Source organism: Balaenoptera acutorostrata, chromosome 12 (assembly GCF_949987535.1).
Source record: "Balaenoptera acutorostrata chromosome 12, mBalAcu1.1, whole genome shotgun sequence".
Lineage (NCBI taxonomy): Eukaryota > Metazoa > Chordata > Mammalia > Artiodactyla > Balaenopteridae > Balaenoptera > Balaenoptera acutorostrata.
The window spans coordinates 9,909,599-9,923,853 of NC_080075.1; the positions used below are offsets into that span (position 1 = coordinate 9,909,599).

General features: G+C 59.0%; 1 protein-coding gene across 1 annotated transcript in view; it reads right to left on the reverse strand.

The window, feature by feature from the left end:
• Nucleotides 1-954: 954 nt before the first annotated feature.
• The window catches only part of FER1L5 (fer-1 like family member 5), a 56,122-nt gene continuing 42,821 nt past the window's right edge, over nt 955-14,255 (reverse strand). Inside the window, exons 27-53 of the mRNA XM_028162651.2 lie at nt 13,473-13,575; nt 12,749-12,927; nt 12,501-12,653; nt 12,124-12,268; nt 11,920-11,997; nt 10,851-11,032; nt 10,338-10,528; nt 9,960-10,053; nt 8,768-8,914; nt 8,525-8,687; nt 8,349-8,374; nt 7,517-7,567; nt 7,276-7,380; nt 6,839-6,958; nt 6,184-6,345; nt 5,852-5,943; nt 5,274-5,444; nt 4,925-5,073; nt 4,564-4,703; nt 3,341-3,429; nt 2,984-3,079; nt 2,641-2,782; nt 2,309-2,408; nt 2,040-2,233; nt 1,741-1,850; nt 1,292-1,439; nt 955-1,182 (exon numbers count right to left, since the gene is read on the reverse strand). Coding sequence (XP_028018452.2) covers nt 955-1,182; nt 1,292-1,439; nt 1,741-1,850; nt 2,040-2,233; nt 2,309-2,408; nt 2,641-2,782; nt 2,984-3,079; nt 3,341-3,429; nt 4,564-4,703; nt 4,925-5,073; nt 5,274-5,444; nt 5,852-5,943; nt 6,184-6,345; nt 6,839-6,958; nt 7,276-7,380; nt 7,517-7,567; nt 8,349-8,374; nt 8,525-8,687; nt 8,768-8,914; nt 9,960-10,053; nt 10,338-10,528; nt 10,851-11,032; nt 11,920-11,997; nt 12,124-12,268; nt 12,501-12,653; nt 12,749-12,927; nt 13,473-13,575 — 3,558 coding nt within the window. The remainder of the gene's footprint in view (nt 1,183-1,291; nt 1,440-1,740; nt 1,851-2,039; nt 2,234-2,308; nt 2,409-2,640; nt 2,783-2,983; nt 3,080-3,340; nt 3,430-4,563; nt 4,704-4,924; nt 5,074-5,273; nt 5,445-5,851; nt 5,944-6,183; nt 6,346-6,838; nt 6,959-7,275; nt 7,381-7,516; nt 7,568-8,348; nt 8,375-8,524; nt 8,688-8,767; nt 8,915-9,959; nt 10,054-10,337; nt 10,529-10,850; nt 11,033-11,919; nt 11,998-12,123; nt 12,269-12,500; nt 12,654-12,748; nt 12,928-13,472; nt 13,576-14,255) is intronic.

The window sequence follows — 14,255 nt, forward strand, 5'->3', positions numbered from 1 at the left end:
ACAGGCGGTAGTGCTCTCGTGCAGGTGGGATGACAGTGAGACCCTCCTGACCTCCCCCCACGGCAGAACGGCTCCAGAGTGCCAGAGGGTCAGCTGGGGCCCCGGGCTTGGCTTTCGGACCAGGTGGAACTGAGAAAGCAAGTGGCTGTTCTGTGTTTTTGAGTTCCGGGGGAGATTGGCTAGACCCCTGTAGTGGGAGGACGCCGGTGGGCTCGTGAGCTGGCCCGGGCAGGGGTGCAGGAGGGGCAGCTCAGCGTGGAGATCGTCACACTTGTGGCTTTTGTGTGATTCTAGCTCATGAGGTCCTTGAGGCTCTGTGAAGAGGGCGGGGAAGACGTGAAATGCAGTCCCCCCGACCCGGGCCGGCCTCAGAGCAGTGTGTGGTGCAAGGAAACAATCTGACTAGCGTGGTAGGTTCTGCCCTGGCTCTTCCCTTTTGTTCTAGAAACACATGCTTCCCATCGTGAGTGGGGCCGAAGGTTGATCTGGGCGCTGGAGTCCCAGCCGTGTCCCAGAGGAGGGGGCCACCTGGTCACGTGAGGGGTGAGAGCGGCGGCCTCGGCCGGCTGCTTACCCCGCATGAGCCACCTTTCCTCACAGATGCCCTTCCTTGCCGTCTGTTTTCCTGTGACGTCAGGGCCTCTTCGAGTGGAAGAGTCCCTGGAGACTCGAGGAGGTGCGTAAGGGTGACATCATTCCCCATCCTTGTGAGTCTTGTCTGAGAGCCTGGCGTTTTCAGCCTTTCGTGGTGTTGTCAACCCCCTCAGATTACAGGGTGGCTCCGTTACCAAAGTTGTTTATTTCAGTGGAAAGTTACAACTCTGCCCTTCTTGTTGGAAGTGGCCCGAACAGAATGGTCAGAATATCCCTAGTCCCCGGAAACAAGGAACTGGTAGGAAGCCCAAGGGTAGTGCTGTGGATGGGCAGGAGAAAAGCCTGGCAGACACGGGGGAATTAGTCTGGTGGGGCTGGAAGTTCTGGGAAAATAGCTTGCAGGTGATTTATGTGTCCCTGGAGGAGTTTCAGCTTATGGCCTGTTGTAGATTTCAGGTTCTGATGGGGAGTGGTGAGGTTGGAAGAGTTGGTGTTGCTGGTGTTTAGTGAATTGATGATATTGGTGTATATTTGAATGGGAGCATTCAGCCGAAGTTCAGGCTTGACCCAGCTCATGGCCAAATAGTTCTAGAGAGAATAGGCAACAGTTAGCCTGAAGTAGCAACCTGAGGGCTCTCTCTTGGGTCATCCCGAGAGCAGCTGTGCCTTTTCCCCTGTCTCCAAGGTTGTCACTCACCGGAGCTGAATAGATAAAGTTGAACAGCAGAAGCCCTATAAGCAGTATGATTGAGATGGCTATGATTTTGAAGCGGTAGCGTTTCCAGAAAACATGGATGAACCTTGCAATGGGTGACCGAAACCACATGAGCAAGGTATGGGTGCGTCTGTCCAGGAGCAGAGATGGCGGAGAATGGAGGACAGAGGGAAATTTCAGGTCAAGTAAACCAGAGCAAAGGCCTTTCATTTTAAAAAAGCAACTTCTGCTTCTGCCCTCCCCCCTCCCCAGCTTTTCTCCTCGATTGTAACTGAGCATTGAGCCAGAGTGGGGAGGTGGGGGTGATCATTATCCCTCTTTACTTGTCAGCCTCCTTCCCCGGTCACCACCCCATACAGACTGCTAGGCCCAGCAGCTCAGCTTTGTGAACGAGGAAGAGACTTGGTGCCTTTGCCCTGCAGGACCCTTACAAGGGAGGATGGAGTGTAGGGTACTGGTTGGGTTCTGACTGGCCTCTTCCTGCTGCCTTGATTAAGGCTTCCTTCTCTGTCAGAATCTCCAGGGTCATCTTCACTTTACCCTAGAAACACCATGGGTGGTGGGAGCTGAGCTCAGATGGCAGGAGCAAGGATAGTTTTAAAGCCTCTTCCCAGGGTCCAGAAAGGGAAAGGGATGTAGCTCAGGCCCCCAGAAGTCTGTCAGAGCCAAGTGATGCGGCACAGCAGTCAGCCCTGTTCCCTAGGCAATAGGCACCTTCCCCAGCTCCTACCGACAAGCGCCATTTGCCGCCATCGAGGACCTGGCAAGGCCACCAGCCGCTTACATTCTTCATCTTAAAGAGGGAGCAGTGCTTGTACTGGAGGAAGTGAGGCCACTTGGGGTCAGCGTCCATCATCCTGATGGAGCATAGCTTGGCATGCCGGGCCGGGAGGGGCATGTCAGTCAAATCCAGCTCCAGGACCCCTGAGCCCAGAGAAATGCCGTCAGCGAAAAGGAGCTCCCTGTCCTGTGGTCACGGGCCCTGTGCCAGGATCTCACCTAGGAAGTCATCCGCGGAGATGATGTTATTGTCCCAGATCTGGATGATGAGCCGGGCTGGGAACTTCATCAGCGTGGGGTCCAGGCTCCATATGTAGTCCTGGAGCAGGGCAGGAGAGCGTATTTCCGGCCTGTCTCCTCTGAGAGTTCCTTTGGCCACTTAGCAGCCCATCACCCAGCAGTGATGGACCGTTGAGGAGGAGGAGAAAGTCGGGGAGGGGGAGGGGGGAGCGGGGAGTTGTTCCACCCAAGGCCACATTCCAAGTGTCTTGGTGCAGCTTGAAGGCTTTGAGGGGAGGGGGAGGAGTGCACCCTGCTCCTGGGCCTGTTACCTTCTGACTCAAGACGCATGCTTGCTCTGCTGCCAGGTAGTCCAAGGTGAAGATGAACCGCCAATTGAAGATGCCCTCCCCCGTCAGGGAGTGGTAGTGGACATCTGTCTTCTGCATGTCCTTCTCCAGCCCGAATAACCACCTGGGGCCAAAGTCCACTCATCTGGGGTTCACTTGGATTGTCCCCACCCCTGAGCTGGAGCCCTGGGGGGAGGGCTGCCCAGTAGACGCCAGGCATGGGTGGAAATGGAGAGACGTCACGCCAAGATTAGGAGGACCCCCAGGAATGACAGAACTGGGCAAGTCTGAGGGCACTATGACGGAGCCCGCTCCTCTCCCTCACCCTTTGACATAGATGTCGCTCATCTTCTCGGTACTTAAACTGTTTTCCTTCAGGTCCACGTGGGCAGTTTTCCAGATAATGCAGCGCAGCTCATACCTGTAGCCACTGTTCTCTGAGGCTTTGCTGAGGAATAGCTCCCCAGCTGCAACCTCGGTGAGGGAAGAGAGCCCTGGGAGGCTGCCCTCCGTGCCCACCCAAGTCATGCTGCGTTTGGGGGACCACAGGGAAAGGAGGCTCCCCGGATTCCCGACAGAGGAAAAGAATCACCGTGACTCAGTGTTGGAGCCCACTGGCGCTCCGCACGCTGGGAAGGCCACACTGAGTGGTGCAGTTGCTTGGGAGATGGGTGTCACTCACCTTCTAGGCTTTCTGGGCCTAATGTTGAATGGGGGGCCAGGAGGCCCAAGCTTCTTGGGGAAGATGTCCACCCACATTTGCACCTTTCCCTAGAGTGGAGATGGATTAGCTGGCTGGGGTTGGCCAGCCCCCATTCTCGGCATCCTGGTCTTGGGGGGGCCCTGTCTCAGCTTCTAGGTCTGCTGAGGCTGTGTTTCCAACACCGAGCGGTGGGGTATCAAGGCATCTGGGAGGCGGGATGGACTTCAGACCGGAAGTCAGCACACCGCCCATCAGCTTCCACTTGTTTCTCTTTTTGGCTGGGAGCATACGACGGCTACGAGGCTGACGGCTGTGGCGCACGGATGTCACGTGTAGCTGGGGTCTGGAGGGTTGATGCCATTTAACAGGTCCTGCTGGACAGCTTCTCTGGACGGGGCTCCAGGATGGGATTGGGGCTGCGATTACTAGCCACCTTCGTGGCCCTGAGTGAGAGTAAACTAGGTGACCTCTGGGTCACTTTTGTGGAACCACAGCCTAAGGGTGACAAGCTATCCACAAAGCACAGAGCTCTAGGAAAGAAGGACGAAGCTGGTAAGAAAAGGGGAGACAAAAGAGCTAAGAGGGTAGAACTACCAACAGTGGAGGTAGATCCCTTCAAACCATGTGGCCTAGTTTTATTCTTTTGAAATTGGCCCCATTTAATGAGAAAACAGGTTTAATGAGGATAGTTTTAAAAAGTGCTCAGTAGAGAACTTTGGATCTAGAATGTGCTATCAGTTTGAGAGATTTGGAGAATGAGGTGAGCCATTCTGCTGGCTGGAGGGTAGGGGATGATTAGGGTGCCTGTGGGGATTTTTATTCCTCCTGTTTGGGGTTCCTTGCCATGGAGAAAACACAGCCTGCACTTAACAGCCAAGCCGGGGCTGTGATGGCTGCACTCTGACCCCGGGTGCTGCCTCCCCACCCTCCCTCGGGAGAGACTAAGGCAGTGCTGGCACCGGCGGGGAAGGCCCCGGAACACTTCCACAGCTGACATGGGGCCTCGGTTTCTCGTCGGTGACTTTTCCAGCTCTGAACTTCTCCATTCTAAGAGACACCACTGCGACTTCTTGCTTATTGACATGCGCAGAACGTGCTTGTCTGCTTTTCATGTACATCTGTGGGTGCCCGGCCTCTCTTCCCCTCTTGTCCTGGATGGGTGGGCTTCCCCACCTCCTGATCCAGCCCCTCCAGTCTCATACCTGGTCGATGCCCGGCTGGCTGTCGCTGTACAGTGTGCGGGTCTCCACGTGCTCAGGTACCAGTCCCTGGGTGTGCAGGAGGTACAGCGCAAGGCGTTCTTTCTTAGGTCCCAAGAAGCGAGCAGTAGGGGGCTTGAGCTCTAGATTGGAGGGGGATGGAAGGAGGGGATCATGAGGTCATTAGCCTTCCCGTCTCCCACATAGGCCCCTTCTCCACCCTCAGCCTGGGCAGTGGACTTGGTTGTCCATTACAGGAGAGAAGGGGGGGGCGGGGTGCCCTCTGGCAGCTCCTGCATCCTGTAGCCCCACTTGTTGCAGAGGCCCGGCTCTGTGCTTTCTGGCGGTGTGCTGTGCTTCTCACCAAAGCTTTGCAGTCTGAATTTTTTCCCATTGTAAAACACAGAGTCATCCTCAGGGCTGAACAGAGGCGGAGGCAGTCCTTTCTGCTTGGCATGGTGTTCCAAGAGCAGGCTTGGGGGCATCTGATCCCGCCACCTAAAGGGCCCTGACCTGTGGGGAAAAGGTGGGGAGATCTGAGTCCTGGAGAAGCCTCTGCTTCGAGCTGCAGGCTGACCAGTGCTGGGAGCAGGGGTGCAGACAGGTACAGGCCCTGGTTCCCCAGCCTGGGATGCAGGCGTCTTCGAGGGGAGCCGTGGGCTTACTCTTCCAGCCCCCCGTGCTCCCTTGCCCTGGTTCAGGGCCACGCTTACTGGCAGTAGGATTTGGAGAGCCCACAACGAGCTCCAAAGCCAGACAGGAGTCGGTTTTCAAGGTCGATGACTGTGGTTCCAATCTTATCATCGGGTGAAAATAGGTCAAAGTCATACAGCTGGATCTCTAGGTCCTTCTTCAGGGGGATGGTGCAGCTCATTTCAAACATCCTTGGGTGAGGGTGTTGGAGACACAGAGACCGAGGACCATGTTATCTACACAGCTCCCTCGCCAGCATCCCAACCACACGTGCCCGTGCTCTACCCCCTGCTGTTTGGCCCTGGTGAATTTGGAGAGCAGAGCCTGGGGTGGCTCTTGTCTGCCAATAGCCATCCGTCAGTCGTGGCTGGGAGTAACTTTTGACAGGCCTGGGGTGTGGGACTCTGAGCTCCCTTCCCAGGCAAAGTGCTTGAGGGGGGAGGGGAGAGCTGGGCTGCCCATCGATGCATCTTCCATCTGTTGGACACTGTGCTAGGGACGTGGAGGCTAGAAAGGAACGTGAGAGTTCTCTGCCTTCTGGAACTGCTCCCGGCACAGAGAGCGGGGATGTGGGATTGGGAGCGTTGGGGCAGCTCACACGCCAAAGATGGGGTCCAGAGTGTTGGGCTGGTACTTGTCCCGGTTGCCAAGCTTTGTCTCTCCCAGTTTCAGTATCACATAAGGGTCACACTGGCGTTCAGACAGACGTGAGAGAAGGACGGGAAATGGAGAGTCAGCCCAGGTTGGGCAGGGAGGGCGGGAGTGGGGCAGAAAGGAGCCCCTTGGACCAGATGGGGCCTGTGGGAAGTTGGCAGTCTGGGTGTCAGCCTGAGGGAGCTCCGGGATGCTGGGGTGTAGGGTGAGGTGAGGGGGGTGCCCGGGCTGGGGGGCTGGGGAAGATGAGCGCTGCGGTTCAGGGCTGCTCGTTACCAGGCCATTGGTGTCTTGGGGCTGCAGGTTGACTGCTCGCACCACGTACACCCGCACCAAGCACTGCTGAGGGAAGTCCTCTTTCTTAGGCCAAGGCAGGAACTGGCGAGGGGGCTTGGGGGCTTCTGGATTCTCAGGAAAGGGGTAGACACGGAATTGGCCCTGTGTGTGTGTTGGGGAGGAAAGGTATTGGTCTCCGGCCTGGCTCTGTAGAGCCCTCCAGGAGGTGCCCCTGGTCCAAGGTCAGAAGAGTGGGTTGTGTTGAGGGTGGCAGGGACGAAGCCCGTGAGGACGGGTAGGGGCACGTGCCGCAGAGATGCTCTACGGGGACCACGGTGTTGTTTTCCGCTGAAGGGAGGTCTCGTTCCACCCCCACCCACCCCTTGGGGTCCGCACTTGTTTTTGAAGGCTCTCGGGCCTCCGAGAGCAGCCCAGGCCCGAGCTGGGACTGAGAAGCCCTCACGCTTCCTGCTTTGGGGGAGGCCACCCTGAGTCCCTGCAGAGGTCAGTCTCTGCCCCCCACTCCCAAGACTGTCAAGCCCTCCGTGCCCCATCCTCACGCCGAGCATATAGAACCAGCGCTCCTATCAGAGTCTTCCCTGGACAGAAGGGGCACAAGGTGACAGGTGCAGCTAGGCAGGGCTGGGACACGCACCTTGAACTCCCCTACCACAGGGCTGTCCAGCTTGGGCCGTTCTTGGTAGAGTTTGAAGGTCTGGCAGAAGTCCTGCAGGCCTTGGAAGGCTGGCACGGCCTCCAGCTCGCAGTCGTATACCTGTGGGAGGGCGTGTGGGACCCGGCTGGCGGGGGGAGCTGGCCAGGGCTTGAGGGGACCATTCCTAGGATCAGGGGGTTGGGGGGCCACCCAGGTCTCGCCCCAGAGCGTCTGCCCCGGGGTCAGCAGAGCTGCTGCTGGGGGGCAGTGGCCTGCGGCGGCACGGCCAGGAGTCTTGTGAAAAGACGAGGAAGCCACCACCCCCACCCCCACCCCTGACTTGGTGGTTCCCCAGGGACTCGGGGCTGGGTTTGTTGGCCTCTCCCCGCAGATTTCCTCCATCCCTCAGCAGTCTCCCCTCATAGGGGCCTGCGAACCTTCAGGGCGTGATACTCTTTGTACTTGTACTTCAGGGACTGGGGAGCATCTCCTGTGGCCCAGAGCAGCTTGCTCCACCAGTCTACTTCCTGCTCGTGTTCATCCTGGCAGGGAGGAGGAGGGGCATTTTGGCCCTCGGGGAGAAGGCACAGTGGCCTTCCTCTGCCCGGAATCATGCTGCCCCACCTCCCTGAGCTGCCTGGAGTTGTTCCTTATTCCCCGGGGCTGAGCCTACATCACCTCAGCTTGGCTGGACTTGAACCAGAACTTTTCGTAAAGGTAACCTAGGAGCTGAAAAATGATTGTGGGTGAGCAAGGCAAGGCCTGGCCGCCCAGGCCGCCCACCGCCTCTGACTTCCGAGATCAGAAGGGGCTCGAGGCCACGGCTTCCTTCCCTGGCTCCCTTGCCCTTCACAGAGGCTTTTTAATTCAGGGATCCTCAGACATGGGACTGGGGCGGAGAAGGAGGGTCAGGTTAGTTCTTGGTTCTCATTGCCCACAGCTGCACACTTAACTTTGGAAGGGCTCAGAAGTTCAGAGCCTCAAGCCCCACCCTAGGCCTCCTGAAGCTGAATCTGCTTTTGCTCAAGATGCCAAAGGATTCCTGTGCATTCAAGGTTGACAGGTGCTGCTCTAGAGCAGCCGTTCTGAACTTTGGAAACACTGGAATCACCTGGGGCGGGGGTGGGGCGTAGGTGGTTTGGGCTTGAATAAAATAATTGCTGCTCCTGGTTCTTATCCCCAGCAACTGGTCAGAAGCCATTTTGGGGGGGGGGGCGGGCTGTGCAGCACGTGGGGTCTTAGCTCCCCAGCCAGGGATCGAACCCATCCCCCCTGCAGTGGAAGCGCGGAGTCCTAACTACTGGACCGCCAGGGAAGTCCCTCAGGATTTTTAAAACGCTTGGGCAATTCTAATGTGCAGTCCAGGTTGAGATCACTGCTTTCGAGTTCTCGTGAACAAGTAGGCCTCACGCTGGGGGCGCGGATATCGGAACTCTGTTTAATCTGTACCCTCCTCAGGCACAAGGGCTGTTTCCTCTAAATGGCACGGGGCCTCCAGCGCTTTACTCACCTCCTGGTACTTCTTCACAGACAGCACTGCGTGGAGAGAGTGCGGTCATGAGTCTCAGGAGAAGGGAGAAGTGGGCGGGGAGGGCCACCAACCCGGCAGGACAGCCAGGGCCTTGGCCACTCCCAGTGCCAGCTTGTTGGTGAGGTCTGGGGAGGGGCAAGGAGAAAGGGCCGTACTTGGAGGCCGTGGGGGCATGTAGTCCTCAGCCCAGGGGTCACAGAAGTAGGGCTGTAGGGAGTCAACGTTGGCCTGACCCACCACGGTCTCCTGGCCGAAGTCCTGGTGGTCCACCACCTTCAGCACCAGGGGCAACGCGAAGGCCTCGTCCGTAGGCATGTACTGCAGCCCCAAGGAGAGGCCAGAGCATGAGGCTTCCCACGAGCCGGGGCTGCCCCAGCCCTGGCCCAAGGCCTTCTCACCAGCGTGAGGAAGAGGGCTGACTGGGTGAAGTTGGGATTGGTCTGGAAGTCCCTGATGGGCTCTGTCTGCACGGACTCTTCCCAGCATTCCACCAGGAGCCGGGGCGAACGCACCTGCTTCATGTTCCGAAGGCCCCAGACCAGCATCTGCCAGAACAGAGAGGGAGGGTGGGGAAAGGGGCAGGTGGCCCCTCTGATGGGGTCCTGGCCTGGGAGCAGTGGGGCCTCAGGGGGCCTTCAGGGCCAGGGCACGAGGCTGGGTGAAGGCAGAGTCTGAAGGCTCACCCAGGCCTCCTGCGAGGGATGAGTCCTCCAGGCCTGGACACTGTCGTCGCTCCTCCACGAGGGAGGTGCCCGTTAGGTATTGCCCTTCCTCCCCTGCTGCCCGTCTGGCCTCTAATCATCTCTCTCAGGGGTGACTTCCCGCTGCCGGCTGCCTCCCAGGCCCACAGCAGCTGGAGTGCCCCGGGGTTCTTGGGCACCTCTGTGCCGTCCAGCTCGTGGCTGACCTGGATCCCACAGGACTCCACGGCCAGTCAGTGAGCCAGCACCCTGGGATCTCACTCTCAACGGACAAACACTGCGTACCCCGGGAGCTGTCCACACCCTACTCATAGGGCTGCCTCAGGGCCAGAGTGGAAACCAGCCAGGGGGTCTGATCTTGGCTCCAGTGCCGGGAGGACCTGACCACCTTCCGCTCTTTGCCAGGTTTGTGGCAGGGCACGTAGGTTCTGACCTGGGGGCCTCCATGCTACTTTCAGAAGAGGTAAGAAACATCCTGGCATGTGGAGTCAGGCAGGGCCGGGCCTAAACTCTGGCACTGCCACTGAGCCCCCGTGTCACTGTGCGTGGATGTGTTGTTTCTCAGAGCCTGAATTTCCGTCTCTGGAAGGTCGTCCCTACTTTTTGCACAGGGGCCTCATGAGGCTTACATTCGGTAGGTAATGAATGCTAAAGCCCTTTGTCTACGACGCACTGCAGAGGTTTGCATTAAAATACTTTGAAATGTTCTATCAGAACTTCATTTCTCTCCTGTCTCCCTCCATCTCTCACATGGTATCTCCTCGGGGTCCAAGCTTTGGAGCAGGTAGGCAGAAGGCCCAAGAGGGTCAGCAGAGAGCGTGCCGTGGGGCTCGACTGCTCTGGGGGTGGCTTGCGCCCTGCCCACGCGCCCTGCTCCACGTTTCATCACCTCAATAGCCATTTTCCTTAGCGTGGGCTGGATGCTCTTGGGGAGGATGTAGATCCCATTCTTCCAGGGAACACTTAAGATTGGCAGGTGTTGTCTGAGACTCTGAAGGGATGAGGTGGGAGAGCAGGGAGCCTGAGGCCCTGTTGGGCTGGTCCTACCGTCCCCCACCCCCCCACGCAAGCAGGACCCTAAGAGGCTCAATAGCGGCGGCCCCAGAGCCCTATGGGCAGAAGCTGGCAGGGGAGTTAGGGAGAGGTTGGGCAGGCCGGCACCTCCCAGCCCAGTGTTCTGGTTCCCGGGCCCCAGGACTTTGCTGAGGGACTGCGGTTGGGGGCCGCTGGCAGGGGAGTGGGGCAGCGTGAGGGCGCTGAGTACCACGCTCCCGGCCGGGCCCTCTCTCCCAGCACCTCAGTCTCGAGGATCAGCTCACAGGACGCCAAGATCTCGCCCTCTTCCTCCTCCAACCCTTTTACAAGGGGGTGCCACCTCATGGGGGGCAGGATCCGGTTTTGGACATCCAGCCAGACCGCCGGTGACCACATGCTCCGTCCCCACAAGCTCTCATTGCCCTGGAGGGAAGGGGAAGTTCACAAAGCATGGAGGCCAGGCTGGCAGGGGTCTGGCTCCTCCTGGGATTCTGACCGCTCTAGGATCAATGCGACGTGCTCTGCGAATCAGGTCCCGCTGGAGCACTTTCTGAATATTCTCCTCTAAAATAAAAGCTCCTCACGGAATTCCCTGGCCGTCCAGTGGTTAGGACTCCACGCTTCCACTGCAGGGGGCACAGGTTCGATCCCTGGTCGGGGAACTAAGATCCAGCATGCCGCATGGCACGGCCAAAAAAATACATTAAAAACTTCTCAGAGCTCTGCCCAGCCCAGCCCACCTTACCTGGGTGTCCCGCTGCCACAGTTCCAACACCACAAATGGCGGGCTCTCTTTGGTGTCCTGGGGGTTCTCGTACAGAAGAAGGTGCTGGAAGATGAGCGTCTGGGCCCACGTAGGGGCTGCAGAGCTCTTCAGGGTTTGGGTACACTGGCTGTGGTTCAAGAAGACCAACCGAATGAAGGGCGCTGCGGGTGGAAGGAGAGCTGTGCCTTTGAGCTGCCGAGTGAGGCTCTCCTCTCTTCTGGCTGCTGCTGCCACTGGACTGGGTAGCCGGGGAGGCTCAGGCCAGACAGCCACAGCCACTCCAGCTCCCCAGAAGGCCACCTCAGAGTAAGCCACAGAGTGCATGGGCTTATAGCTAGAGCCCCCTTATACCATCATGGTTGGGGCCTAGCCATCACAGACGCAGAGGGCCCGGCGGCTCCTCTGGAGGGGTTCTGGGGACCAGGCTACACGTAGCTGCCCTTCCACAGCATCAGCAAGTGGCCTTGGCATCAAGGAACATCACATGGCCCTCTCGATGAGGGTGCTGATGCCCAGTGGACGCAGCTCCCAGCAGACACCCACTGCCCTGGCTCAGACCCTCGTCCAACAGTCTGGCTCCCAACAAACAGGGCCACTGCCGGCCCAGGGCAGGAGCACGTGACTCACCTGAAACTTCCCATGGGGCCTCCACACAGGGCTAGAAATTGCCACACCTCCTCCCCACCCCTCATCTTCTGTCCCTCACAAGGGACAAGTGGTTCCCAAGCGTGTCATCCTCTCTCTTGCCTTTGTGTCTCATCCTCCCTCTTCCTTGTCAAGGCCCAGCAAACTCCTCCTCCCCCTTCAAGGCTCAGCTAAGTGGCCTCCAGTGGGATGAAGCCTCCCCGTCTTGATTCCACAGTGTTGGGGACACACCGCAAGAGCGGTCCTGCCTTGTATTCCTTGTTCTTGTGTCTTTTCCCCAAACCAGGGCCATGAGCTGCTGGGGGCAGGGGTCTGCATGTGTGTCACCCCCTCCTCGCCACATCCTTTGTACTGCTGGGTGGCCACATGGAGGGGCTGGGGGAGAAGAGGTGCCCACGCCTACCCTGGAATGTTTGGATGTGGTTGGACATCAGGTTCCGGGCCTGGTAGATGTAGCAGAAGAGCTGGTAGTAGTGGGGCTCTGGGTAAGAGAGGAGCCGTGTCCGCCACCCGCCCCCAGGATCCCCACCCCATGCCCCCTGCTCCCTGCCCTCAGGTGCTGGGTGTCTCTGGGGCCACCCAAGCCGACTCTCAATTGAATGCTCACTGTTGAAGACGCAGTAGATGAAGGGCAGGTTGGGTGGCTGGGTGATCTCTGGGGGAGCCCTCCAGGAGCTCCTGATTCTGTCCAGTCTCCGTGTCGACGACACCATGTCCGCTTCCCTCTTAGCTTGCTGTTTCATATCTAGACTCTGTGCCCAGGACAGACTCCCTGAGGCTCATAGGTGCCTTTCCTGTCTCGCCCAGGTCACCCTTCTCCCCATCCAAAGCCTGAGGATGTGGCTCTGGGGCCCAGGTCCCCCCACCTGCAGTGGTCAGTGCATCTGGCCACACGGGGCGTCTCCGTCTGCCTGGCGCACTGGGGGGCCCTGGCTCCGGAGGTGGGGTTGCAGGGAGGAGACACCTAGCCCACTGGGGCTTTACCAAGGATCCCTCCAGGAGGAATATGGGCGCAATGCCCTTGACCTTGTTGGGGGCCAGCCTGCGGTGCCAGCGGCGGCGGCGGAACCGGCTCTGGGGCTGAGGCTTCAGGTGGAACTTGGAGCCGAAGACGCCGTACTCCCAGCCCTCCTCGTCCTCAGCCAGGCTGGGGTGGTGCTGCGGGGAGAGCAGAGTCGCCCTCTCACCCGGCCCAGGGTGGGTGCCACCCATGGTCCCGCCAGGTCCCTGACCAGGCAGCCCCTCACCAGCTGCAGGAAGGACAGGGTCTCCTGCTCGTGGCTCAGCCTCCCGTGGTCCCGGTAGCGCACGCGCGCCCAGCGCCGGCGGCGGCAGGAGTAGTAGGTCTTCTCCACTGAGTTCCAGACCTGGGGCAGCCCCGAGGGCGGGATGCCCACTCCGTACTCCCAGCCTGAGGGGCCAGGACACAGCCCGTGGGTGCCCAGGGGCCCACAGGCTCGGGGGCTCGGACAGGCCCGAGAGATAAACCCCGGAGGGGCAGGCCAAGGGGGCAGTGCTGTCCCTCACGTCCAGGTCTCTCTGGCCACAAAGGAAGGTGTGGTCACACTGCGTCACCCGGGTGGCCTGGGCTCCACTGCCCATCTTACAGACAAGGAAGGTGAGGCTCACAGGCGTCCTGGGACCCGCACAAGGTCACACAGCCCGCGAGTAGCAGAGGCTGCATCTTGAGCCCAGGTCTTCCGACTCCCAGCCCACTGCCCCTTCCCTGGAGCCACCTGGGGTGAACCAGGCTCTGGACGCGACCCCAGTTCACGTGCTCGGGAGGCGCTTAGCACGTGCCCTGTCTCAAAGCTGGGGCCCACGTCTGTGGCAAGGGTGGAGGCCCCGCTCTCTGGAGACTGAGGACCCCCAGGAACGCAGGCCTATCCCACCCGACAGCTTGGCCACTTGCAGTTCCAGGCCCTGCCGCCCTTAGCCGCTGCCCGGAGGACTGACCCTCTTTGTCCACCGCGTGGTTCAGCTCCACAGCCCAGTTCTTCTTCACGTGCCAGCCTTGGGGGCACTTCACATTCTCCCGGGCCTCCACGGGTTCTCCGTTCTGTGGGTGGACGGAGAGGGTGGGCCAAGGGCTGTCTTGCTCACCTACTACGGCTATGGTGGCCTCCAGCCCCCAGGAGCAGACCGCGCTTGTTATGTCTGATGCCACCCACATGTTCACTTAATACGCTTTTACTGGCTTGCCTTTCCGAACCGTATGTGTCTTTTTTAAAGGAAACTTTATATAAACACTGTCAGTGGAACCACTCACCATAAATAGGAAACAACCGTACGAATGACTGTGAAAGCAAAATAGTGTGACTGAATCTCAGCTGGACGCTGCTGCCTGCCCAAGGCGGCTCTCGGGAAGGGGAGACCAGCGTGCGTGACAGATGGGTTAAACCTCAATGTCCAATCAGTGGCCACCAGCCTCCTGGGGCTCCTTAAATTTAAGTTCGTTAAAAATGAAACAAAATTCGGGAACTCCCCTGTGGTCCAGTGGTTAGGGCTCCGTGCTTCCACGGCTGGAGGCCCAGGTTCGATCCCTGGTCAGGGAACTAAGATCCCGCATGCCGCGCGGTGCGGCCAGAAAAAAAGAAACAAAATTCAAAGTTCAGTTCCTTACTGAACTTTGAATTCTGGGTAAAAGCGCCACCTTCGAAAGGGGGAAGGAAAGGTGCCCACTCTGTCGTTCTTCCGATCCCATTTAGGGGACTTCTCCCCACCACCTTGGGATACAAA